This window comes from Myotis nattereri (genome assembly GCF_964212035.1).
Source record: "Myotis nattereri genome assembly, chromosome: 5".
NCBI classification, from domain to species: Eukaryota; Metazoa; Chordata; class Mammalia; order Chiroptera; family Vespertilionidae; genus Myotis; species Myotis nattereri.
This window is the reverse complement of record NC_138080.1, coordinates 15,340,806-15,368,220: the sequence shown is the minus strand read 5'-3', so window position 1 is coordinate 15,368,220 and position 27,415 is coordinate 15,340,806. Positions and strand designations below refer to the sequence as shown.

The window sequence follows — 27,415 nt, the reverse complement described above, 5'->3', positions numbered from 1 at the left end:
CTTTCCTGCTCTCCACCTTCCCGATCAAGGGAGGAAAGTTAGCAAGGAGGGAAGTCAAGGACAGGCTGGTCCAGGAACCTGATGGCTTCACTGGCGGGGATGGGGCCCCGCTCTCCCTGGGGTATGCAGTTCGCAGTTTGACTGGGCGGCCACAAAGAACCAAGGCGGGGCTGTTGGACCCTCTGCTCAGCTCCTGCCCCTCTCCCATCATCAGCAGTGAGGGGGGCAGGGAGGCTCTGTGCGGGGGGTGGGGGGTGGGGGGGGTGTCTTGTCCTGTGCACAGGGCTCAACTTCCACTTCAGCCCGACACGTCCCTCTCCTGCTGGGCACTGGCTATGCCATTTCAAAAGGTCAGGTGGGAAAACAGACTAGAGGAACGGACCTGGCCAAGGCCACAGGCTGGTCAGGGCGGACGGGGCCGCTCCACACCAGTGGCAGGTGTCCCCACGTGGCCATTTCCGTGAGAAGGCCATCATGGCTTCCGCACTAGAGCTAAAGCTACGTCCACTCTCTAAGACGGAGAACGGGCGGGCCTACACCAGGTACTCGCTGAGCTCTGCCCACGGTGACGGCCCGTTTCTTGCCCGTCCTAAGGTTCAACAGCAAAGTGCCTCCCCCGGGTAAGCTTGGGGTGAAGAGGCAGCGAGAGGGGGGAGGGAAGGGGGAGGCGGAGAGGCCGGCTGGGAGGTGGGCTGGGAGCAGCCGGCCCGGTGGGGAATGCCTGCCATTCCTCACTCTGTGCCCACACAGCCGGGATCCTCCACCCACCAGGAAAGGGAAATTGAAAGCATCCCCATCCGACCATGTGAGCGTGGCCCAGGGACTGGGGGATTAGAGGCCGAGCCCCCGGGGGGAGGCTGGGGTGGTGGGCGGCCATGTGGCAATGCTCCTCATCAGAGGACAGGAAAGCTGCAGTTTCCTGTTTCCGGTGCTGGGGTCCCTGGGAGCGTCTCTCCTGGCAAGAGGAGGCAACAGGCAGTGCTGGTTTTATGTGGTTGGGGGAGATCGCATGTCGGCCCCAAGATGCACAGAAGCCAGCCCGGGAGCCAGCCCGGCCAGGAGCTCACGCAGAGGTCAGCGGATCTGCTGCGGAGATGGTGCCCGCCCCCTCTGCACTCACCCACCTTCCTGGCAGGTGGTGGGCTGCTAGGGTGGTGGGAAGCAGCCGGGACTTCTCTCCACTCGGCTCCAGAAGCCAGGCATCAGATTTCAAGGCCGCCTCGTTGATTGTGAAATCGAGACAGGAGCCAGTCCCCATTCTCTGAGCTGGTGTCCCCTGCCTACCTCTGCCAGCCCTGGGTGCCCATGGCAGTCTCCGTGGCAGCCCCTGAGACCCCCATGGGCAGGATCTGCTCTGCCTTGGTCCTTCCTAGCCAGCTCTGGACCCTTGTCTGGAGACTGGTCAGCACCCACAAGCAATGGAAGCCCTGATCTCTCTCTCTTGGGCCTCCTCAGCACCCAGCTGCTCATGTGACCTTGTGACCTGGTGCTGAGCAGGGATTAGGGGCCAGAGGCCCAGGGAAGGAGCAGGGGTGCAGGGAGAAATCCCTTTCCACACCAGATCCAGCCTCCCCACCGTGGCTGAGCCTCCAGGCAGCCCTGCTTAGAATAAGCTTTCCTGAGCCCCACCCCAGGGACCTGAACAGGGAGTGAGGAGCTTGACAACCTCAGCACCAGGGGCCAGAGGATCAAAACCTGCTCTCTCATCTCCCTCCTGGCCATGATCCAGCCTGATGGTAATTAGCAGAGCCTCATTACCCGGCCCTGGGGAGGCCACTGCCAGGGACCACCACAGAGAGGTAATGCGGTGCAGCTGCCGGCTGGAGTGGGGCCTTTCTGGGTCAGAGGCTGCCTGGGAGAGGCCAGGGAAGAAGATGAAGTGATTCGGGAGCTTCAAGGCAATGCCCACCCCTTAGGGGACCTAGGGAATAGGCCCGTCTGATCGCTGACCAGAGCCTGCCTGACAGAAGAGGAGTCTCACAGAAGAATTTCTGACCCTGACAGGTCATGAGTAAGGGACCTTCCCAGGCGGGAACCCGTGGTGGCGCCCTTCCCCATGTGCAGCCACCCCCACATTTCAAAAGCCGAGTGCTGCAGGCAGCTGCTCTCCCAATCCGGCGGGGAGATGAAAGGCCTTGCTCATCTCCGCTGAGGGCTCGCCAAGATCTCTGCTGGCTGAACTCAGCAGGCTCTGTCCCACCGTCCTCCGACAGGAACAAAGGGAAAATGGCAGAACGACTGACCGGAGCACAGGCCAGCTGCTGAGGAGGCTCACACGCCCCATCACAGCGTTGGGCAGTGGCCGGTACTCTAGAGCTACCAGCAGGTCAACCCCAGGGTGCAGATCGGGTAGCTGGTGACCCGGTCGGTTTCCCGTCAACCCCAAGCCTAAGGACAGGCGGCTGGAAGTGACATTCAGCCCCCAGGTGACCAGTTGACCTGCCTCTCCAAGGAGTGCCCTGAGTCTAGTCCCCAGATGACCTTTACTCACTTTTTCAAGGGCTCAACCACGGTCTTTTGAATCTGGTTCACCTGTCGGAAGAAAAACCCAATGATATTAAAACTGGGGGAAGCCAGACTCTTCCTAAAGGGGAGGCTCCAGTTCCTGAGAAGAGAAAGGAGATCTGTCAGGGGCACCCCGAGAGCCCGGAAGGAAGAGGGCCCAAGTAGGTCAGGCAGGGTGGGCACTCCTAACTGCAGCTGGGGTGAGGCAGAGATGGCGACCAGGAAGTCCAAAGGGCAACAGGAGCACCCTGTCCTCGTCCCTAATGAATTCCTACCCTGCCAGCCGCTGTCTGCCAAGGCCCATATGGCCTTGCTCAGTGAGGCGAGTCAGGCAGAGCGGACCTGCATCTCCCTCACGGCCTCAGTGTGCGTGATGTGAGCTCGTGGGAGCCACGGAGAGCAGGCCAACAGGAAAGAGCACACAGGCCTCGGGGGGCTGAGGGCACCGAGAGGAGCCTGAGCCCTGTTAAGGACTCCACGCAGGTGCTCCTCCAGATAGAAGCCACGAGCAGGGGGGGACCCAACCCCAGGCACCTTTTCCTGGTTGAAGGCGTCCATCCGTTTCATGGCCGTGTCCAGGGCTGTCACCATGTTCAGAAAGTCCTGGTCTTGTTCGCAGAGGGGATTAGAGAGCAAGTCCAAGGATATCTTCACAGCAGATTTGGACATGGCTGTGAGAAGTCAGAGTTCAGGGAACTTGTGCAGGGACAGGCTTCCAAGCCTTGTCATTAGGGCTCCCGTCTTCCCTCAGTCCAGGGGCCTGCACCCAAGGCCAGAGGCCACACAAACGACAAAGTACCATGGAGCATAAGACACTGGTCCTTATTGGGCAATGTTCATTCCTGATCATCTGATATTCTGGATCATTGTTTTGGGCAGCTTTACCTGCTGCAATGACAATGTTCTAACTCTGGGTTATAACAGAATCATCTGGGTGGGAAGCTGTCAGAAATGCAGATTTCTAGCTGCAAAGACTCTAATCCAGTCAGTCTGGAATCCAGGATGATGCCTGTCAGAAGCCCTCTCCAGGTGGCTGGGAGGTGCAGTGTGCTGGGGGGACCAGGGTAGCATAGCACACAACAGCAGGGCAGCAAACTTACTGTAAAGAGCCAGAGTCCAGAATTTAGGCTTGGAGGGCCATATGGTTTCTGTTGCAACTACTCAACTTTTCCACAAACAATACCTAAAGAATGGGTGTGGCTGTGTTCTGATAAAACTTTATTGACAAAAGAAGTCCAGGTTTGGTGTAGCTAGGTAACCCCTGGTTTCAATGACACACTTACTGGAAAGGCAGTGGGGAGCGATGAAGAAAGATGCTGTCCAGGTAACTCAGAACTAACTTCAAAACAAATAACAGACGGTCTCCAAAAGCAGCCCCTTGGCTTGCCGCACACATAGTTTGGAGACGCTAGGGGCCAGGAGTGAGGGCTGTCATGCTCAGACGTGCCCACGTTCTCTGGATCGCGCTGGCCTGAGGCTCTGTGGCAGAGACAGCAGGAGCCAGCCCTGCACCTGGCTGCGGCGGCGGCGGCGGCGCCCGGGAGAGGGGAGAGTGGGGCTCTGCTAAGTGAAGACTGACCTCAGGCCACTCCTCAGGGACATCTGTTGGACATCTACTAAGTGCACTTACTTCAAAGCCAGCCCTAAGGTGATGCGGGAGGAGGGCATCCACCGGTGCCCCCCAGTCCAGCTGAGGGGACAGGCCACCTACCCAGGTCAGCATCGGTGCTCTTCTTCAAGTCCTTTTGCAGCTTCCTGGTCTGCTCTTCCAGCCTGCAAGGCAAGGGCACGGCCTGGTACCTGGCATCGCCAACTGCTTTGGTCCCATGCCTTCCCATCTACCTGAGGGAGGCCCACCTTGGTGCCCTGGAGTGCCCACTGGGAAAAGGGCCCTTGTCTGTGGGACTTTCCCCGCTCACTGAAGGCCTACGCTCTGCAAGAGGCCAAGCACCCAGAGGCTGCGAGTTAATGACTGTCACACAGCCACCAGTTGGGGGAGACTTTCTGGCAGGTGGTAAACTGAGCTGCTCCCGGCTCCTGGGGTGGTGACAGGAGCACCCACTAACGGGCAAGCAGACAAAACTGTGCGGGAAGTGAGACCTGGCAGAAGGCTCTGGCCATTCTCCGATCCCAAGCCCTTCCTTTTGGGGTGTGACACTCACTGCTGCAGTTTTCCATACTCCCTCTCAAAGTCTCTCTCCACCTGTAATGAGAGAGAGAGCTCAATCATCAGAGAAATGACAACACTTTGGAAAAACTCTGCCAGCCTCCAGACACTCCCTCCATGCCCTCCCCCACCTGCAGAAACAACACGGTCCAGTTCACACAGGCACCGGCAGGTCATGAGCGACACAGTGCCCTGTGTTCCCAAATTAATTAAGTGTCTGATTTAGGGCGAGAGGCTCCCCTCCCAGACGTGCCAGCCAGGCAAGTACCAGCGGCTCTTCTTCCACCGCAGGGAGTGGGGCACTGAGCGGTGTTCCCTCTTCTCACCCTCCCCTCTGGGGACAGGGACGCTGCTCACCATGTGACGCTCAGCGGGGGAGGCAGCAGTGGGCAGAGGCAAAGGCGGGTATGAACTCCACTTCTGTCTCTGCCACTGAGCAGTTCTGAGGCAAGGCCCGAGCAGGTCACCTCCCTGGGCACAGGCCTAGTTTCCTCACGGTCCTACCTGCCAGCTCCAGGGTCCATCAAGAAAGACCACGTGGCCACGCTCTGTGTACTGGGATGTACCAAACACAGATACTGTTACTACTGACTCCGCCAGGCTCCCTAACGCCCTGATTACTTAGTGACCAGATTTCCCGTGCCAGCAATGTTTAAATTGAACGGGTGGAGTCCTGGACCTTATTCCACCGCCTACACGTCAGGTGAGGTCAAGAAAGTGACTTGCACTCCCACGGCTGAATGTCCCCCCCCCTGGAAAAAGGGGCCCCCGCCGTGGCTCTCAGGCACGTGGCCTGTGGAGTAAGTGACATCTCAGAGCCTAAACAGGGGAGAGGCTTCTCCTTCCTTCTTGTCCACGAAGGCAGTACCAGGCCCTGCCACCGTGTGGAGCCTCTGGCTGAGGGGCTCTGAGAGGAAAACCTGGCTACACTCACGGAGGGAGCCAACGCGGGCTTCCCCAATTCAGCCAGGAGGTAGGTGCACCATGGCCCGCCCTGTACTGAGGAGGTGGCGGGGACAGAGGCGAAGCTGCCTGTGCAAGGTAACACCACTGTGAGCAGCCAAGCTCCCAGGCCTGTGCTCTTAACCATCATTCCATGGCAAGGGAAAAGCTGTTTGCTGAGGAATGAAAGCCACAACCTCAGAAAGATGGCTTCTTGGCTGAGCCCCCAAGACCTTGCCCGTACAGGCTGAAGGTCCAGGAGTACAAATCTGCAGAAATTGTCAAAGCCATGCTGCTCTCCACCTGCAGGCCCTTCCATCAAAGGTGCCCCAGTGGAAGAGTATTCTAAGGCCCATCAACCTCAGATTCCACACAGTCACAGAATGGCAGGACACGATTCAGGCCAATTATTTCATGTTATACACGAGGAGAATGAAGCCAAAAAAGGGATGTGATTCACATAAGGACGGCTAGAATTCAGACTCCTGGTGCAGGCCTTTTATTTATTTTTTTCAACTATATTCATTCATCCCATAATCATTTAGAGAACACCTATTAAGTGCAATGCATTCTGCCAGGTGCTAGGGATACCCTGATGGACAACAGAGATGTGGGCCCAGGTGGGCATGATCAAACACACACATGGATACCTGCAAGCAGGGGGAGCCCTGTGGAGGGTGAGGGCGGGGGCGGGGGCAGTGAGAGTGATGTGGGCCCGGCTCAGCTGAGGTCCTCAGGGCACCACAGCGTGTCACTTTCCGCATTTAAACTGGGAAATTTAGAAGCAGGAACACATGGTCCTTTCCTTACTTTATGATCCTAGCATCTAGAACCCTGCACCAAGAGCAGACACACTTCTATTTAAAATTGATCTCACTCCTTAATGATCCACCAAAAGCTACTCTTAAGAAAAAATTCAAAACTCCCACTCCCACTAAAGCATATGTACCGTTTAGAGTTTAAAGTGTTACCTAACACAGGGGATTTGCAGTTTGACAGGAATGAGATCCCAGCTAAAGGCAGAAAAGGCCTCCGGGGCCTGCAGCGGGAAGATCTGTTGTGGAGCAGAGGGGCCTGCAAAGTGGGCACTGAAGCTGGCCCAGCCTTTCTCCATCAGCGCGGGAGGAAAGGGAGGAGCTGGGAGAGACGGGTAAGGCCAACTCTGATACCGGCCCTGGAGCCTACCTAACATCTGAGCCTCATTTCAGTTTCTTGTCTAGTATTGGGATATTATATTTGGCCTCACCCATGTAAATTTCAGGGGCTGACAACGAAATGGGGTAACAGCGTCAGCCTCGCCTACTTGTTTTGCAGATTCACAGACGTACATGTGGAGTGCAGGGGAGGGCTCCTGGCCCATGGGTGGTGCTGGCCTGTACCTCCTCCACACGGGGGTGGTGAGAGGACCACTGGGGGTGAAGCAGAGCAAAGCATGTGGTCCACTGACAGCAAGGGTACTCTTGATTTTGGCTAAGCCTGGAGTTCTGTGCCTGGGGGCGCTGTACTGGGCCCTCCCTTCATGGAACAATTTCCTTTCTTACTTTGTAGGGTGTGAGCCAGTCTTTACATAGCAAAGGTACTGGTATTTCCCCAAAAAAAGATGAAATTAAAATTAAGGATGTCTTAGCCAGAATGCAGTTCTCCTAAAGATCAAGAACACGGAGTAGGTGCTCTGAGGGGAGGCGAGCGCCCCCGACCCCTGGGGCCGCAGCCCTGGCGCGCTCTGCTACAGTCCCCGAGCTGCGTGTGTGGGATGTTAGGAGCACCTGGTCCTCCTGGCTGGGGCTGCGTGGACTTGCACAGAGAAGGACTGCAGGTTTCCAACTGGGGTGGAGCATTCTGGCTGATGAGAAACTCGAGGTCTCACCCTGGAAGCTGAGAAGCGTGTTGGAGTGAGAGACTGGTCCTTTTACTTTATGTCCCTCACGGCCATCTGACAGCCTAAGAGAAGGTCATGAATATTTCACCTCCTCAGCCCTGGGACCCAGGTGTGGGCTGCTTCTATAGCTCACAGTCCCCAGGCCTCTCTCCTCCACTGGGCATAGGTCTGGGGGCAGCACCAGGACTCTGGCCCCTCAGATGAGGAATAAAGGGACACACTGGAGTCTCATTCCAAGGTCTATCCATTCTGCGGGAAAGAGCCAAACACAAAAGATCTGAACATCTTTGAATGCTTGATGCCTTTGCCAAAAAGGCAGCTGGACCGCAGTCAAGAATGCGAGTGCAAACACATGTGCACAACTGTCAGCGGGTCAGAGCGGGCGGGTCGGCTGGCGAGGTTAGCTCGAGGAGAGTCAAGCACAGGACGGCTCAGGGTGGCAGGGAGGGGCTGCACGGCTCCCTGCCATCTCCCCGGCGCTCAGGTCAGGCTGGCACCTTGTAGGAGCTCGGTTCTTGTTAACTGAAAGAATGGGCCAAGTTCCCACCCAAACCTGTGCTGCTTACGTGAAAAGAGAGACCAGCCGAGAAGACCCTCTGCAAGGCTGCTCGAGGCAGGGGGGCGGGATGTGGGGTGGGGGTGGGGCAGCAACTGTCCTACGGCACACTGCAACAGGACAGGAATGAGGCCGAGGCCCCTCGTGTCACATGGAACTCTTTCTGAAGTGAAGGCTCTCTCTGCCTGACTTCACCGAGTGCCCACCTAGCTAGGGATTGAAGTGTGTGCCTTCCTCTGGTGGGAGACCCAGGGTACTTGCTTCAGAGAGCTCTCCAGCCTCCCAGGGACGGAGGGCGGGGCAGCTTCTTTTCGCCACGCCAAGATGCTCCAGCTACTTTATGGGATCGGGGGAGGGAAGGGACCAAGCAGAAGGTGAGGACGGGGAGGTGGAGGACCGTCCTTTTCAGTTCCACTGGTCAGCGCCTGCAGAGAACATGCCATTCCAGCCGAAGCTGTGACAATAATGGAATCTGCCTTAATAACCTGGGCACATGAGACAGTGAGGGCAGACACACAATGCTTTCTTTGTGCCTGACAGTCGAGTGTCTTGAGCCAAAAACCTCCTGAAACTCCCTGAAGATAACATGAACATTTCTTCCCATGACAGGACGCTGTGACTTCCAATAACCCAGGCAGCCCCATCTGCTTCCCGCCCTGAGAGTGCCTGGGCAAGAACAACAGGGTGCGTCACCACTGCTGGGGGCAGCTGCGAAGATGCTGAGATAACCACACGCCCTGGCGGTGTGCGGGGCAGGAGGGGGCTTGGCGAGTGGAGAACAAGACTCCGGAGAGGCAGGGTCTTGCTGCAGGCACTTTAGTGAACCTGGGAGTTGAGGAAGCAAATCACTCTATTCCCGCCAACACTGCACCGGGGAAGCCAGCTACTGGGACCGGCGGAGTCCTCGTGGTTTATCAACCTGCCTCCCTGCCTGCAGTGTAGTTAGTGTTTACTGAGGCCTTACTATGTGCCAGACACTGTGCGAAGTACTTCGCATGCATCATCTCAGGTGAGACTCATTACACACCAACGGCATGGGTCCTAGCATCACCCGCACTTTACAGAGAAATTGAGCCTCAGGGAGGGTAAGGCCCTTGCCTAAGGTCACACACAGCGTGCCAGAGCCAGGATGGCGATCCAGGCCGCGAGTCTGGCTTCTTACCCACGACTCGAAAGCCAGACTGTGCAGGGGAGCTGATGCCACAGTTAGAGACCACAGTTGCATCCCCAGTAAGACGGTGCTAGGAAGGGGTGAGGGCGCCATGGCCCACGGGGCCACACAGGCGCAGAGGGTTTCTCAGCTCATGCATCTGCCCTCCCCTGTGGAGTCCCTGCCACTCCTCAGACTGAAACACCCACAGATCTGCCCGTCAACAAACTCTGGCAAAACAGCTAGAAGCTGCATTCTACTTTTCTGTGGAGAACAAGGCCATCTCGATAAAGGCTGGGGAGTGGAGAGGATTTTTGTTTGTTTTGTTTTTTGGTAGTGAGTGTTGGGAATACGAGACCCTTTTCAAAACCACTTCCCTTTCAGATCTGCCCTGGATTACACTCTGGAGACCCACAGCCACACCTTCCCACTTCCTGCAGTGGGCCGGAGCCCAACACTGCACGCCCAGGTTCTCAGCGCGTCAGCTGAGCCTCCACAGATGTCAGCCTCTGCATGGGAGGTAGCCTCGAGTCTTCCTCCACAGCCAGCCTGTGCTTGAAAAGGGGAAGGGCTCTTTTAACACGGCCCGTTTCCCTTTCAGTGACCTAACTTAGAACTTCCCAAAGACAGAGCCATTGGTCAGGTGCTTGCTGAACACCCCTTCCCGCCAACTGAAGCAGTATCTTTCCTGTAGCTCTGAGCTCTGAGCCAAGAAGGGACGAGGTTATTAAGACATGGAGACACGGAGAACTGCCAGGGGCTGGAATGACAGTCAAGGCCTCCACCAGGCTTCCCGGAGCTGTCACAACGAGAGATGCTGACAGTTACGGTCTCCCAGATGAATACCAAGGGCTTCGCTCAGATTCGGGGGGGGGGGGGAGGGGGGGCTGCAGCAGCCATTCTTCACTGGAGTCCCCACACCTGGGGGATCTTCCCAGCCTGCGTGAGGCAGCACAGCAGTGGCAGGGGCCTGCACAGAGGCTCAGCCTTGAGCTCCAAGTCCAGCTCGGCCAGCAGGAGCTTTTCCTCGCCTCCGACAGTCACCGAGCCCCCTCATCTCGGTTCTCCATCAGGAAAAATGAGGAGGCTGGGCCACATGCTCTCTCAGGGCTTCCAGCTCTGACTTTCTAAGAAGCCATGATTCCCTTCCTTTCCAATTCTGGAGATGAGATAGGGGCAAACACTGTGGGCTACAAGGGGAAAGGATTCCATCCCCGTGCTGAGTGACCCTGGGTCTTGGCTAGGAATGTAGTAGCTGACAGTGGAGACGAATGGTCCTGGAGTCCTGGAGAAGCTTCCGGGACCTTCATGCAGCCTGAGGGGGCCAGACAGAAAGGCTGGGCTGTATCCTTGGCAGGGGTCCCTGTTTCAGGCTCCCTCTTAGGAACGTGCAGACTGTACGCCAGACCCCAGAGATGAGCAGTCAGAAGCAGTGTGTTTCTCCTCACCTGTGGACTCTACCCCTTCCACCTCCCAGGCTGAGTGAGGAAGGACAACGTCACAGGACAGGCGGTCCGTGCGAGACACCGTCCATGTGAGGTTCTAGAGCAGCGGTTCTCAACCTGTGGGTCGCGACCCCTTTGGGGGTCGAACGACCCTTTCACAGGGGTCGCCTAAGACCTCGGAAAACACATATATAATTACATATTTTTTTGTGTGATTAATCACTATGCTTTAATTATGTTCAATTTTTAACCATGAAAATACATCCTGCATATCAGATATTTACATTACGATTCATAACAGTAGCAACATTACAGTTATGAAGTAGCAATGAAAATAATTTTATGGTTGGGGGTCACCACAACATGAGGAACTGTATTAAAGGGTCACAGCATTAGGAAGGTTGAGAACCACTGATTTAGAGCTATGCAACTGAGAATGTCAAGGCCCAGGCTCTGCCTTCCCAGCCCCACGCTGAGTCAACACTCTGATGCTATGCGAAGGCCATGCAAGACAGAACTGAGTCTCAGAATGCAAGAATCGGGTTACTCACTGTTTTGGGGACAATCTGTTTCTTGGGTTGCCCAATCTTGAAAGGAATCCTATAAGGCAAAGAGACAAAGAGGGATGTTAGGAGAAATGGGGAAGGATGTGGCTAAAAAGAGCTGAGGAAATACAGGTAAAACACAGTGGCAGCGGCTCGCTTTCTGCCACCCGCACCACGTGCCCTGTGAGTCTAGGGCCATCAGCAGCCAGGCTGGGCTCTGGGACGGTCATGCTCCCATGGACAGCGTCAGATGGAGGTCTTGGGCACCACCTTCTGCCCCAGAGCAGGAGAGGGGAGATACTATACAAACAGCAGTCACCATAAACCTTGTGTCTCAAGGAGCAAAGTTAGAAAGTACAGGCTCACTTAGGTGGCTGTTACCCTAGAAAACATGCCTTGAAAAGCATCATCAAAACCACACATCCCTATAGGTGCTTCACTTTTCCCTTCAGAGGGACAAACTGTGGCTCTGAAGGGCTTCTTCTATGGCTGGGAGAGATGACAAACTGTAGGGGCATTAAGGATCAGCGGGCTGGACTATTTCCCATGACAACTGACAAAATCTAAATGAAGCTAACTCCAAGAATCTGAAATCCAGCCCAACTCGGCCTTGAACTTGCTAGAAGGCTCTGCACCTCAGGTCCCCCACTTAGAGATGGAAGACAGTTTGGCAGAAGGGCAGGTCATGGTCTAGGAGTCTCAACCTGAGCACGAACCTTGCCTCCGCCTCCGCTGAGCAGGCTGCCCTTCGGCAGGTAACCACTGACCTGTGCCTTAATTCCCTACTCAGTGAAGCAACAGGGTTAAGCTAGATAATCTAGAAGCTTCCTTAACATGCTGAAAACCTTATGATTCTAAATTCTGAGAAAAGCAGTGCAGCCAGACGAGAAAGCAAACACAGTGCACCCCAACAGCTATAGACATGTTGGCTTCACCCCCCTTCCCAGGGATCAGCTCAGGGAAGAGGCTGCAGTAGAGCCCTGAGGAGACAGATCAGACCACCACTCCCACTCCTTTCAGCCTCTTCCATTCAAACCTCCTGCTCCCACTGCTGCACCCACCCCGTCCACCGGGCCCCTTCCCTCTACACCCCCTTCTCCCAGCCTGGTTTCTCTTGGCCCAAACTGTTGCTAAACCCAATGGTATAATTAACCACCGATAATAACCCCAGACAGTGATCTGGTTAGAGGATGGGCCAGCCTGAGTCACAGTGGTTTAAATTTAATTTCTGGAGGACATCCTGTTTATTGTTAACCCACCCCGTAATTTGGGAGTGTTAACCCTCTGGGGACTGGCTGATTCACGTGGCTTCTGTAAACAAATAATCTCTGGCTATATAAGTACTGGGGGGAAAGGTAAGCTATGGAACTGAAAAGGAAAGAAAAAATGAAATGGCTATTTCCCTTTCTTAGACCTAAAGAGAAAAGGGTATGGACAGACGAGCTCCTTGATCCCTCCCTGGCCCCCACGTGCCTGTCCCCCAAATCAGCTTATAGGTGACTGACACAATGGTTTCGGACAGTGAACAACTGCCCTCAAGGACCACTTGGGTGACAGTATAAATGAGGTCCTGGAGGCACTGAGGAAAGACCGGCCTGCGGTGCGCGAAGCACGTGTGGGATAAGAAGCTCAGGCCAGGAAGCGGAAAGCCCATCTCCGCCTCTGACTAGTTTTGTGATTTGAACAAATTGCAGTCTCCCTGAGCTCAGTTTTTTAAACTATAAAACACAACAGTTGGAATAGATGGTCCTTCCAGCTTATGGAAACCGAATCTCCATTCTAAGATCATGGAGTGGCGGATGAGAATGCTAAAGGACCCTCAGAGTGGTCTTCAGGACGATGCTAACGGAGTCTAGTACTGCGGACTAGGTACCAAGAAATTAAGAACTTACAGTCCGTTATCTGTGGAGCCACAGACTCTCTCTCAATCTTAATTTAGAATCACAGTATTTTTAGAACTGTAAGTTACCATAGAAATGTTTCCAGTTTAAACCTCTCACTTGTAGATGAGAGAGAGATCTGGAGAGGTTCCGTGACCAGCCCAGGGTCATTCTGCGGGCTCACAGCAGAGCCAGGGATACACCATCAGGCTCTGACATCCAGTCCAGTTGTCTCTCCACTACTCATAGTTTCACACTTTCACAGGCATCTGTTATTATAGTAGCCCCTTGGTATCCGGTGGGGATGCGGCCCAGGGCTCCCTGCAGAGACCAAAATCTGCTGGTACTCAGGTCCTGCATACAGAACGGTGTAAACAGGGGCCCTCTGCATCTATGGGTTCCCAACTGCGGATGCTGTTTTCAATATGCAGTGGATTGAATCCACAGATGTGAAACCTGAAGGTATGAAGCGCTGACTGTGTGTATTTTAAGAAATGGTATGTATTTTAAAGAACACTTCATTCCTTTAAAAAGTAAAGCATGCTCATCAGAGAAAACTTGAAAAATACAGAAAAGTATAAATGAGAGAAAGGAGGGGGAGGAAAACCCCCAAATAGTCTACAATCTCATATATAAAAGATAACCAAGGTTATTGGTTTGGTATTACTATTTTAAAAATTTGCAGAAAGAAAAGAAAACGAACACAAATATGCCAAATGTTAGTAGTGGTTAACTCTAGGTGGTAAGAATATGATTACTGTTTTCTTATTTTCACTCTTCATATTTTTCAAATAAACTAAAAAAAATCCCTTTAGTTTTTTTCCTCCTTGACTATAAAACTAGCATTTGATCAGTGTCAAAAACTTGGAAAACATGGAAAAACGCAAATGACAAATACACAATTCCAAAATAAACAGTAATACCCCAAATTTCAGTGTGTACATACATGTGTACACATGTATATAAGTATTTACATAAATGTTAAAAGTAGAGGAAACTTACCATGAATGTTTTTATATGCCAATATAGTTTTCATCGTTCTTTTAAAAGATACCTAGTGTTTTGACACAGCTGATTCTCACAGCCAGTTGGCCTGGAGGTCAAATCCCCCTAGTATTAACTACAACAATCAAGGCTTAACTACAACAAGACTGCGCACAAAGACCACTAGGGGGTGCACCAAGAAAGCATAAAAATTGCGGAGACAAAGAAACAGGACAAAACTGTCAATGGAGGATATTGAGTTCAGAACCACACTTTTAAGGTCTCTCAAGAACTGTCTAGAAGCCGCCGATAAAGTTACTGAGATCCTCAAGAAATCTAATGAGACCCTCGATGTTATGATAAAGAACCAACTAGAAATTAAGCATACACAGACTGAAATAACGAATACTATACAGACTCCCAACAGCAGACCAGAGGAGCGCAAGAATCAAGGCAAAGATTTGAAATGCGAAGAAGCAAAAAACACCCAACCAGAAAAGCAAAATGAAAAAAGAATCCGAAAATACGAAGATAGTGTAAGGAGCCTCTGGGACAGCTTCAAGCGTACCAACATCAGAATTATAGGGGTGCCAGAAGATGAGAGAGACCAAGATATTGAAAAGCTATTTGAAGAAATAATGACAGAAAACTTCCCCTACCTGGTGAAAGAAATAGACTTACAGGTCCAAGAAGCGCAGAGAACCCCAAACAAAAGGAATCCAAAGAGGACCACACCAAGACACATCATAATTAAAATGCCAAGAGAAAAAGACAAAGAGAGAATCTTAAAAGCAGCAAGAGAAAGAAACTCAGTTACCTACAAGGGAATACCCATACGACTGTCAGCTGATTTCTCAACAGAAACTTTGCAGGCCAGAAGGGAGTGGCAAGAAATATTCAAAGTGATGAATGCCAAGAACCTACAACCAAGATTACTTTATCCAGCAAAGCTATCATTCAGAATTGAAGGTCAGATAAAGAGCTTCACAGATAAGGAAAAGCTAAAGGAGTTCATCACCACCAAACCAGGATTATATGAAATGCTGAAAGGTATCCTTTAAGAGGAAGAAGAAGAAAAAGGTAAAGATACAAATTATGAACAACAAATACACATCTATCAACAAGTGAATCTAAGAATCAAGTGAATAAATAATCTGATGAACAGAATGAACTGGTGATTATAATAGAATCAGGGACATAGAAAGGGAATGGACTCACTATTCTTGGTGGGGAAAGGGGTGTGGGAGATGCGGGAAGAGACTGGACAAAAATTGTGCACCTAGGGATGAGGACAGTGGGGGGGGTAAGGGCAGAGGGTGGGGTGGGAACTGGGTGGAGGGGAGCTATGGGGGGAAAAAAAGAGGAACAAATGTAATAATCTGAACAATAAAGATTTACTAAAATAAAAATAAATTAAAAAAAGATACCTAGTGTTTCATTATACACCTGTACCACTAGTTTTATTTTATTTATACAACTTAAAAAATGTTTTTGATTTTAGAGAGGAAGGGAGAGGGAGAGAAGAAACATTGATGTGAGAGAGAAACACTGATTGGTTGCCTCCTGTACACATCCCAACCAGGGATTGAACCAGCGACCTTCCAGTGTATGGGACTATGCTCCAACCAACTGAGCCACACTGGCTAGTTTTATTTTTGTAATTCACATTACTTACTGGTGGTCACTTCAACTGTTTCAAACTTCCTTCTATTATAAACAAAACTAATAGCTAAATTTTTGTGCATATCAAGGATTAGTCACATAGGATAAACTCTTATAACTGAAATTGCTGGGTCAAAGAATATATACACGTTCAAGGCTTTGCTGTATTTGCAAATTGCCTTAGAGACAGACTAAAACAGTTTGTGTTTTTTAAAAGACAGAAATAGTTAACATTTTACCACCAGCCCTCTGGCCTGTTTAATTAGGATTTTTTCCTGGCTTGGGGTTTGCCTTTATCCTTTGTACACTGAGTGTTTACGGTATAGAAGCTTTTGTTGAATATGAAGACAAATTTAGCCAATTAATCTTTTCCTTTATGATTTCTTCTTTTGTTGTAATCACACTGAGAAAAGCCTGCCTCTTCCACCTCAGTATAAAAATTCACCTATACTTAATTATATTTTTTTATCCTTACCTGAAGATATTTTTCCATTGATTTTTAGAGAGAATGGGAGAGAGAGGGAAGGACAGAGAGAAATGTTGATGTGAGAGAAACACATTGCTTAGTTGCCTCTTGCACGCGCCCCAACCAGGCCTTGGGCCAGGGAGGAGCCTGCTACTGAGGTATGTGTGTGCACGTGACTGGAATCGAACCCGGGACGCGCCGATGCTCTATCCACTGAGCCAAACCAGCTAGGTCTACTTTATTACTTTTATGATTTCCTTTTATTAATCTAAATTTTACTTTTATCAGATTTATACATGTAAATAGTTTAATAAGGCACCAGGCTTTGTTAAGTAAAACATTAGGCTCTAGGCCAGTGGTCGCAAACTGGTGGTCCATGGATTACTGGTGGTCCGTGAGGTCTGAAAGGTTGGCGACCACTGCTCTAGGCCTCTGAATCTCATTGCTGAGACCAATGCTGTCACTAGCTCTGTTTCTGGTCAGCATCTGCATCTCCACATAAAAATGCTTGTATTGCTACTTCATGAGTGTTAAGTTTTAGGCACTAGCTATTTATCTTTTATTTTGGAAGAGGAAGACTTAACTAAACAAAGAAATCTCTTTACAATCTCCAACTTGTAACACAAAGGCACATTGGCAACTCTCCTTCTTCTCAATCCTATATAATAAAAGGCTAATATGCAAATTGACCAAACAGCGGAATGACTGGTTGCTATGATGCACATTGACCACCAGGGGGCAAATGACAGACGCAGGAGCTGCCCCCTGGTGATCAGTGTGCTTCCACAGAGGGAGCGCTGCTCAGCCGGAAGCCGGGCTCACGGTGGTGGGAGCCTCTCCCGCCTCTGTGGTAGGCAGACATCCCCTGAGGGGTCTCGGACTACGAGAGGGTGCAGGCCAGGCTGAGGGACACTCCCCCCACCAGTGCACGAATGTCGTGCACCAGGCCTCTAGTATATATTATAATTTGGTTGGGGCAATACTAAGTAAACTATTAGGAGCCTAATGGGATGCATTTTCCTTCCTGCAAACAGCAGCTAGTAGATTGTTCAGCTCAGCCAAGCCTTCAGAAGACTGCAGTTCTGGCTGATGCACTGAATTGTAACCTCCAGTTTCCAAGCCAGATCCCCCAGACACTTCCACATCCCTGACCAACGGAAACTGGTATTGTTTTAAGACACTAAGTTGTGAGGCAATTTGTTACACAGCAATATATAACTAGTAGCATTGTATGTTTTGCTTTCATTACAATAATTGTCACTTTTCTTTCACATGCTTAATTTTCCATGTATTTACCCCTAATTCCATCTCAGTTGTCTAAATCTACTCCCACTACATTAATTTCCATCAGGTATTCTATTATCTCCACTTTGGCCTGCTCCAGCTTTACTGGGTCACCTCCATTTGGTGTACAGTAGGCATCCTGGGCTCCCCCTTCATCTTCCTCACAGAAGTTCCTTTTGCCTCTCTCCCATGAATTTTGATACCTGGATTCCACGTCTTCCTTTCTTGATTTACTCTTCATTTAGGTGGAGAAAAAGTGTGTGCGAGATAATTTTTAAGACTTTGCATACTGAAATGCTTTTATTCTACTGTCACACTAGTTTGCCTGGGTATAAAATTATAGGCTGGACATAATTTCTTTCAGAATCTCAAAGGCATTGTTCCACTAGCTCCTCATCTCCCAGTACTGCTGTGATTTTCATCCTTTTCTGTGACCTGCTTTTATTTTCTTTATGCAAGCTTGTTGGTTCATATGCTCATGTAGCTTGTGGGTCTAATTTCACCCACTGTCCTGTGGTACTCAATAGGACTCCTGCAATTTGGCAATTTACAACATTTAGTTCTGGGATTAAAAACCACACAACACCTTTGTTGTGTCCTGTTTCTTATTTCTGAAATTCTTATAATTTTGATGCTGACCCTCCTGGCTTGTCCTTTACTCTCTCTGTTTTTTTCAGTGTTTCCTTATTTTCTAATACTTCTAAAGAGTTTTTCATTTCTATTGTATTTTTAATTTCCAAGAGCTCTTTTTACTTTTCAGGATGTCCTTTTTTAAGGTATTGTTTTTAATTCATGGATGCCTTACCTGAGGATCTTAATACCTTTACAAAAGTTTCTTCTTCCTTTATAGTCTATTTTCCTTCAAGTTGCTTTTTTTCTGTTTTAGTCTCCACTTTTCATACCAGACACTTTCCTTAAATGTGTGGTAATTCTTGGTTATCTGCTCATATATATGACTGGGGGGAAAAACCTGACTAGAAGCTGTGAATACATGAATAATTACTGTCTATTGTGTAGGGTAATCTGATGGAGCAGTTTTGTGGGGAACCCTGATGTCAGTATCTAGTCTTTTCTCCTGGGCAGGTAAAATTCCCTAGAGAAGATTCTTCCACTCTTTTGACTTGGGAATGAAGGCCCAGCTCAGCAATCTGGGAGCTCAGTGAGTACGAGAGGTCCTGTGCGTTTGTGTGTGCGCATATGTGCACACCACATGCGTTAATTCACTTCACCCTCCTGCCTTTAGTATAGGAATCCTGCCCTCAACTGTGCTTCAAGTGGGTCTGGGTTTTGTGGGCCTGAAGTTTATACAATTTTGCATGGTCTCCTAAAGAAAAAGAATACAAAATTACAAATATAAAAATAGGCATGAAAGTGACTGTTTATTTAGACAGAGAAAAGAGCATAATAAATTACAAGTTATAAAAACTGACAACAGGAACATCAGAAAATCAAGAATAACCTAATATTTTTATTAATCATCTGCCTGACACACCTCTATATTTATTATCCTGTATTTTTTGGCTGCAAAGTCTATGATTGCCTCTTCATGTGACACGGAGTTGGTAACACCATTTTCTTAGAGAAAAAAGACAATAATTCAGTCAACTTCTAGTATGGTTGACTGAAATTTGTGTTCTACTACTGACAGTTTAGAAAGTTGTTTTTTTTTTCCAGCTTATTGGCAATATGTAAGCAATATAAATTTTAGGATTGCTGTAAATTTAGGAAAAATCTCATGTTTCTTTCATAAATAGACTAAGATTTCAGGGCACATTTCAAGTTTTCTTGCACGGTGACTAATCTTGATGCTCTCTGCATTAATGAGTAACCAGTTTGTCACTGCTGTCCTTGTAGGAGAGCGCACCATGAGATCTAGGCTGCCTTCACTATGCCTTCCATGTTAAATCCACCAGAAACTTACATGTTTTATCAATGTGTTCTATGATTTGGTCCTCCTCTTCGTTGGCTTATCGAACAATCATCACTTCTATTTAAAATTGATCTCATCCTCTTAATTTCTAGCTTTTGATACAATTAAAAAATGTTTTATTGTACTTCACTTGATTCAGACTATCTACTGATTTAATGGCTCATCTCTGTCATTTCCAATTTTCCTTAGTCTTAAAATAAATTTAAAGATGGCCCCAAATGGTATACCCTTTGTGTATTTCCAACTCAGTAATCTGTAATTTCTCACTTGTCTCATTAAACTTTTCTAAAAATGCCTTTACAAATTACAGATAAAACAGCATACTCCCAATTCAACCCCTACCCCTGCCCTATCCTCCAAAAGGCACAGGCTGTTCCAAAGCTGCCTGACCTCAGAAGGAGGAAGTGAAGGCAGAGGTTTTAACTGAGTGCAGTATAAATACATTCTGAAGTTTACAAAAACACAGGATCTTATGAACACACAGCTAGGGTTCCCTCCAGGGCCCTGGAAAAGGCCCATGCAAGCAAGGGGCCATGAAGGTTAAGCTTTATTAGTGTCACACAGTATATCTACCTTTGTGTGCCCTACGATAGAAACTCCCTGTTTCACACTCTCCAGGGGAGTCCCTTCATTATTCTGCTCAGATGAGGCAAGGACAGTCTCCCAGTGAAATGGGGTTGGGGAGGAGATGGTAGGGTTCTGAATTTAATCATGAACAGCTTCCAACCAATCCTCCTGAATTGAATGCTCCGCTCACCCCATTTCTATAGGCACCTAGTGCCACCAATTCTTGAACCTTTGAGAATTTGGTGGTGTAAGTTGGATGACTCCTAGTTTTCCCAGTTTAGACTTTGGCTTTCTTGGAACTGCTAAGTCAGTCACCTCACATAAGTGCGTTCCAGTTCCCAAATGTTGTTGATGTAACTTCTATTCTCCCTAATTTTGCAGATTTATGTGTTTATTTATTTTTAAATATTATTTATTTTTAAATATTTTTTATTGATTTTTAGAAAGAAAGGAAGGGAGATGGAGAAAGAGAAACATGGATGTGAGAACAGAACATCCACTGGCTGCCTCCTGCACACCCCCCACTGGGGACCAAGCCCGCAACCTGGGCATGCGCCCTGATCGGGAAATCAAACCAGCAACCTTTCTGAGGTACAGGATGATATCCAACCAACTGAGCCACACTGGTCAGGGTTATTTATGCCTTTAAAAAAATTGCTTTACTGTGCTTCTTGTGGGATTTGTGAGGGAGATAAATTAGATGTATGTATTCTATCTGTCATCTTCACTCAGAACCTGGTTTATTAAAATTTTTAAATAACAGTATTGAGATGTAATTCACATGCCGCAATAGTCATCCTTTTAAAATGTACAATTTGGTTCTTTTTAGTATATTCAGAGAGTTGTGCAACAATCACCACTATCTAACTTCAGATATTTTCATCACCTCCAAAAGAATTCATATCTATTAGCTGTCACTCCCACTTCCCTCCTCCCTCACAGCCCCCTGGCAACCATTAATCTACCTTCTGTCTCTATGGATTTCCCCTTCTGGACATTTCATATAAATGGAACTATATAATACTAGAGGCCTGATGCACAAAATTCGTGCAAGGGTAGGCCCTCCCAGCCCCGGCTGCCTCAGCCCTCGCGGCTGCCCCGGCTTCGTCTGGATGGTCATTCTGCTGTCTAATTAGCTATTTATTATATAGGATGTAGCATTTTGTGTTGGCTTCTTTTACTTAGCAAATGTTTTCAAGAATTACCCATGTTGTAGTATGTGCCAGTACTTCACTCCTTTTTTATTACTGAACTAGAGGCCCAATGCACAAAATTCAAGCAAGAGTAGGCCTTCCTTCCCCTGGCTTCCCTCTGGCTGCCAGCAGGCACCAGGCACCCTGGCTTCCCTTGCAGCCCTGGCTTCGTCTGGAAGGACGTCTGGTCTAATTAGCATACTATGCTTTTGTTATAGATAATATTTTTATTCATTCATCAGGTGATGGACATTTAGGTTGTTCCCACTTCTGGACTACTATAAATAATGCTGCTATGAACATTCATGTACAGGTTTTTGTGTGGATATGTGTCTTTATTTCTCTTGGGTATATATCTAGGAGTGAAACTGCTAGGCCATTTGCTAAGTCGATGTTTAACCTTTTGAGGATCTGCCAGACTGTTCTTCCAAGTGGATGCATCATTCCATATTCCCACCAGCAGCTTATGAGGGTTCCAACTGCTCCACCTCCTCACCGACACTTGTCATTGTCTGTCTTTTTTTTACTTTAGTCATTCTAGTATGAGGGCTATTTCTCTGTGGCTTTGATTTGCATTTCTCTGATGACAAATGTTGCTGAGCATCTTTTCATGTGCTTATTGATCATTTGTATATCTTCTTTGGAGAAACATCTATTCAAATTCTTTGCCTATTTAAAACTGGGCTGCCTTTTTCTTTTTATTGTTGAGTTGTAAGAATTTTATTTTATATTTTCTGGGTACAAGTCCTTAATCAGATATATGATTTTCAAATATTTTCTCTCTTTTGCGATTTGTTTTTCATTTTTTTTAATGTTGTCCTTTGAAGCACAAAAGTTTTAGATTTTGAAGAAGTCTAATCTATTTTTTCTTTTGTTGTTTGTGCTTTTAGTAGTATATCTATGAACTACTTGCCAAATTCAATGTCATAAAGATTTACCTCTATGTTTTCTTTTTAGAGTTTTATAGTTTTACCTCTTAAATTTAGGCCTTTGATCCATTTTGAGTTAATTTTTGTGTATGGTGTGAGGTAAGGATCCAACTTCAATTCTTTTGCACATGGATATCCAGTTATCCCAGCACTGTCTGTTGAAAAGACTATTCCTTCCTGGCATCCTTCTTAAAAATCAACTGTCATAAAAATAAAAGTTTATTTCTGGACTCTCAATTCTATTCCACTAATCTACATGTCTATATTTATGCCAGTACCACACTATCTTATTTACTGTGAATCTGTAGTAAGTTTTGAGATTGGGAAGTGTGATTCCTCCAACTTTGTTCTTGTCAAGACTATTCTGGCTGTTCTGTGTCCCTTGCAATTCCATATGAATTTTAGTGTTTTGTTTTTTTAATATTTAAATCATTGCCCATTTAGAGCTTGAGTATATGGCAAGCCAGTTGTATGGACATGATTTAAAAACGTATTTATCTTTGAAAAATCATTGTACCAGTGTCAAATACTTCTATTCCATACCATAGACCTGTCTACTCTTTTGCCAAATAACATAGATTCAATTACTTAGGTTAATTAATTAATTAGCTCTTAATACCCAGTCAAACAAATCCCTTCTCATGACATTTCTTGGCTATTTTATTTTACTATTTAAGATGAACTTCAAAATCATCTGCTTAACCCCCTACCTCCTCCCCAGTCAGGATATTTATTACTGAAAATACACTATATTTACAGATTAACTTTTGAAGAATCTATATATTTACAAATATTAGGTTTGTTCATTCAGGAGCATAATATTTTTTCCTATTCATTCAAGTCTTTTTTATGTTCTTTAGTCTGGAGAGGTTTTTTCATATAGCTGCCCCACATTTATTTTGTTAAATATTAAGATTCTAAAGTAACACTTATATATGAAATTTTTAGCCCTACGCATGTCTTAGGTGTGTTCCATGAAATTTTATATTTTTGGTTATATTGTAATGAAATTCACTTTTTCATTTTATCTTCCTGGTACATAGGAAAACTATTGGGTGTTAAATAAACCAGTCACCACACTTACATACGGAACCTATATAGCCCAAAAAATTTAGCTAGACAAAAACAAACAAAACCAATTGGATTTTCCAAATAATCATATCTATTTGAAAATAATGATAAAATTTCCCTTTTCTTTCCCAATATTTTACATTTATTTCTTGTCTTGTGTTATGACATTGGCTAGAAATTACAGAAAAAAGGTTTCTGACTTATAAAAATGCTTCAAGTTTGATCATCTTTTACTATTATATATGAAAGAGAGAGATGATTTCAGCCAGAACACCTCCTGAGAATAAGGAAATTTCTAATTTCCTAGTTTACTAATAAATACAAAGATTGGATTTTTGAATTCTAGCAATGTGTTTTCAGCATACGTATAGATGACCAGTTTTTTCTCCTATGACCTAGTATTGTGATGAACTATCAAATATATTTCCTAAGACGGAGCCATCCTTTCGTTACTGAAGTAAACTCTACTTGAGTGCAGATTAATTAACTTTAATGTTTACACATCTTGCTTTCTGATTATGACATGCAAGCACCTCAAAGGCAGGGACCAACGGTTATGTTTCTTTGTAACTCTTGTAATTACTACACAATGCACAGTGCTATTTTTAACATTTCACTGAATAAATATTCAGTAAATAAGGACCTCCTTTATGCCTAGCATTAGGCTAGTTTCTAGGGATATCAGGATGAACTAGAGCAGTGATGGTGAACCTTTTGAGCTCGGCGTGTCAGCATTTTGAAAAACCCTAACTTAACTCTGGTGCCGTGTCACATATAGAAATTTTTTGGTATTTGCAACCATAGTAAAACAAAGACTTATATTTTTGATATTTATTTTATATGTTTAAATGCCATTTAACAAAGAAAAATCAACCAAAAAAATGAGTTCGTGTGTCACCTGACACACACGTGTCATAGGTTTGCCACCCTTGAACTAGAGAGACTCATTCTATGACCTCATGGAGCTTATAGCCTAGTTTTACGTGCACAGTAAGCACTGGATGAATGAGTAAAATAAGTATATTGCCCCAGGGGCCCTATAAAATACCATACTCTAATTTAAGGTTCCTGAAAAAAACTCTTCTTAGATAAGGCCATATAAAGAACAAAGAAAGGTAATATCATTGTCTTTGGTCTCCCAATCCTTATCTTACTGAAACAAAACCTAAAAAGGATATCACCAGCCACAAGAACCAGCTGGGGTCAAGGGAAAAGGGCATTCAGTGGAGACCAAGAAAACAGAGCCGGCCTTTGGTATTGGCAGGAAAGCCGGGTGAGGTTACCAGAGTGTGGGTCAAGGGAAAACATTTTAAAGAGCCTAAGAGGAAACACGAAGGGAGAAGAGTCTCAGGGTTTATTCTGAGGCTGCCAAATGGTAGATATGTTCCATTCTGCCAGAGAAATAGCCAGATAACCAGGGCAGGCACCCGATAGAGGCATCAGATTCTCTGCCACTGAAGTGGTGGAAGGTGGTGAGGGAAAGTGAGAAGGGAGAGCAACAGTGGCACTTCAATCAGCTCTTCTGCCCCTTCTCAGTGATTTCCCGATTCCATGCTTGGGGTTCTAGTCGCCTACTGGCATGCAGGGACTCCTGCAGGGGAAACAGCTGCTTTGGAAAGCATGTGGCAAGAGTGAGAGCATCACAGCTTCTCCCAGAGCAGTGTGGCCTGGTCCAGCTGGGACTACGGGCTGAGGCCGGCAGCCTCCAGGCCATGGGCAGGTTCGCAGGGCTTGAGAACTTTTTTCCTCTCCTCCCGGTTTTCCTCTCCACCAGGTCCTCCCCTCAAAACCTGGTGGGTCAGCAGAGGTCTAGAGAGAAGACAGGGCTTGTTCCCCAGAGAATCTCTAGGTTCCGAAAGAAATCAAGAGGGCTCTGAGCTCCCAGCATCTGGAGCAGATTCCTTCCTTGGTTCTGCTTCCCATTCCATAAATATGAGCACCAGAGGGCAGGAGAAGGGATATTTTGGTCTCGGCAGCAAAATGAAGAAAGCATTTCTCTCAAGCCTAACCTTCTCCAACCCCCAATGTGCCCCCCTCAGAAAAGAAAAAAGTTCTGTGTACAGAGGGAAAAGGGGGAAAAAGGTTCTATTTTCCTTCACAATGAAGAAAAGTCAACAGGATGTTCTCCAAAGCTACAAATATACTTTTCAAACAGTAAATATCTCTATTAGCAGCATGATGCCAGTTGGCTAATTCTGTCTCAGTAAAACCTTTCCAAAAAAACTCCTGCTCTTGTGTAATTTCTATTTACAAAAACAGCTCTTTTGCATTTTCAATTTGCTAGGTTTCTCAATCCTTTGTTTCTCCACCCCCTCCACTGCAGATGCAGAGAGACAAGAGGCAGGCCCAGATGGCAGTTGGGTGGGAATCCCCTGGTCACCCCAGCAGACCCTTCAAGCCCTGCCTTCTTTGGAGAGTCCTCCACTTCCATTACAAAAAGTGTAAAGAAGCTAAAATTTATGTATTCTTCCCTGGTCTTCACTTGGCCTCCAGGATTGTTTCTACTGAGTGTGAATGAGTCTAAGCTTGGCTTGGGGGTGGAAAGCGCCCTGCAATGATTCAGTCTACCCCACCTATATCTTTCTAATATCTTCAGCCGAGCACCAAGATGGCAGTCGTGGGGGGAGGGATGTGAGGATGAAGGGAGGGCTGTGGGAGCGTAGGCGGCAGTTGATAGTGGGTGAAATCCTGGCTCCCGGGGGAGTGGTCTGGGCCTGAGTCACTGTCTGGGCAAGAGCAGGAAGGTGGGCGAAAGGCAGCAGCTTCTGCAGCCGGGAGGGACAAGCCCTCCTCCCCCATCCTTCTGTTACCCGATCCTTGGATCACATTGCTTTGTCTGGTCTGAGACCTCTCCAAGGCTACCACCACTTAGACAATCAGAGAGAAAAGCAAGGGCCTGGGCCAGGGCAGGGCTTATGGAGTCAGCTGGCTCTGGCAGAGCAGCTGCTGTTGGCTGCCATTCTCTCTGAAGGGCCAGCTGGCCACAATGCCAATGGGCCAAGGAAAGTTCAGCCGGAGCAAGGACATGAGAGACCCCATCAGAACAGGAAACGAACTGAGCAGTAAATGATCTATTTCCAGTGCCTATGTCCACAGCCTGTCCAGCCCCACCTCAGCGCTTTCCCTAAATTAGCCGGATCCAACACCAGAGCACAGAGAACACTACCCTGACTTGCCACCAGGATGAGGAGGTATGCATGTGTTTAAAAATAAAAGGCATGACTCTGTGACTTGGACCAGAGCAACCACTCAGCTCAGCTATGATCTGTCCTTCCCCACTGCTCCCCAGGCTGACCTCTGAAAGGAAAGGCAGAATGAATCACAGAATGTTGAGTGAGATCATTTAATCGAAGCCACCATTTATTGAGTATCTGCTATCGTAGGTTTCACACAAGAGACAGTGCACTGGATAAGGGGGTAGACTCTGGAGCCAGATGGCTTGGGTTCAAGTTCTGGCTCTGGCAACTGCCTGTTCAAGAGACCTTGAACATATGTATCAGCTAGCTTCCCTGTGTCCCAGTTTCCTTGTCTATACTAGCAAAGTAGGACAATACTATACCTATCTTATAGGGTCGCCGTGAGGCTAAATGAGTTTTTAATGATTAAAAGTGTTCTTGATATGTAGTAATCAGCCTGCAAGTATTTGTTGCAAATATTTTTCGATGATGATGACCAAACTGAGGCCCAGGGGGTGACCTGCACAAAGTTACACAGTGATCAGTATGGCTGGCGAATCTGAAATGATTTTGTTTGTTTTCAGGGAAAGCAGCAGTCTCATATCAGAATGCACCACTACCAGGTCCAAGTTAAAATATTTGCTTAAAATTGAGTGGTGACTTCCTCCTGAAAAGTAAGAAGACTAGTGGAAGAAATCTGGAGGCTGATGGAGCACCTGAAGGTCAAGAGAAGAGAGGAAGGCAGGCAGTTCAGAAAGGTAGTCTGAACTTCCTGTTTTTTCTTTTTCCTGGCAGCTCTTTGAGAAACTCCTAATATTTGACAGACAAGTTGTCACATCTTTTCATTTTAACCTGTTAGGACAGAGAGAGGTAGAGAGTGGGTTTCCACATTTCACAGAAGGGAAACATAAGGCACTCTGAGGTGAAAGATGAGTCCTGCTCACTTGACAAGCCGGAGAGAACCCTCTGATGGTACCTTCCACTCTGAGGGTGGTGCCCAGCGGCTCAGATGCACGCACTCGGAGAAGCACCAGCCCAGCCGCTCAGCTTCTGAGGCATTCCCCCTAGTCTCATGTTCACTTCT

General features: G+C 47.6%; 1 protein-coding gene across 2 annotated transcripts in view; it reads right to left on the bottom strand.

Annotated features, from left to right (window-relative positions):
* The window catches only part of BIN3 (bridging integrator 3), a 41,384-nt gene that overhangs the window by 6,662 nt on the left and 7,307 nt on the right, over positions 1–27,415 (bottom strand). Inside the window, exons 2-6 of one of the 2 annotated variants that reach the window (XM_081091127.1) lie at positions 11,196–11,244; positions 4,668–4,708; positions 4,217–4,278; positions 3,040–3,176; positions 2,492–2,532 (exon numbers count right to left, since the gene is read on the bottom strand). In XM_081091127.1, coding sequence (XP_080947253.1) covers positions 2,492–2,532; positions 3,040–3,176; positions 4,217–4,278; positions 4,668–4,708; positions 11,196–11,244 — 330 coding nt within the window. The remainder of the gene's footprint in view (positions 1–2,491; positions 2,533–3,039; positions 3,177–4,216; positions 4,279–4,667; positions 4,709–11,195; positions 11,245–27,415) is intronic. The other variant, XM_081091128.1, reaches the window with a different exon arrangement.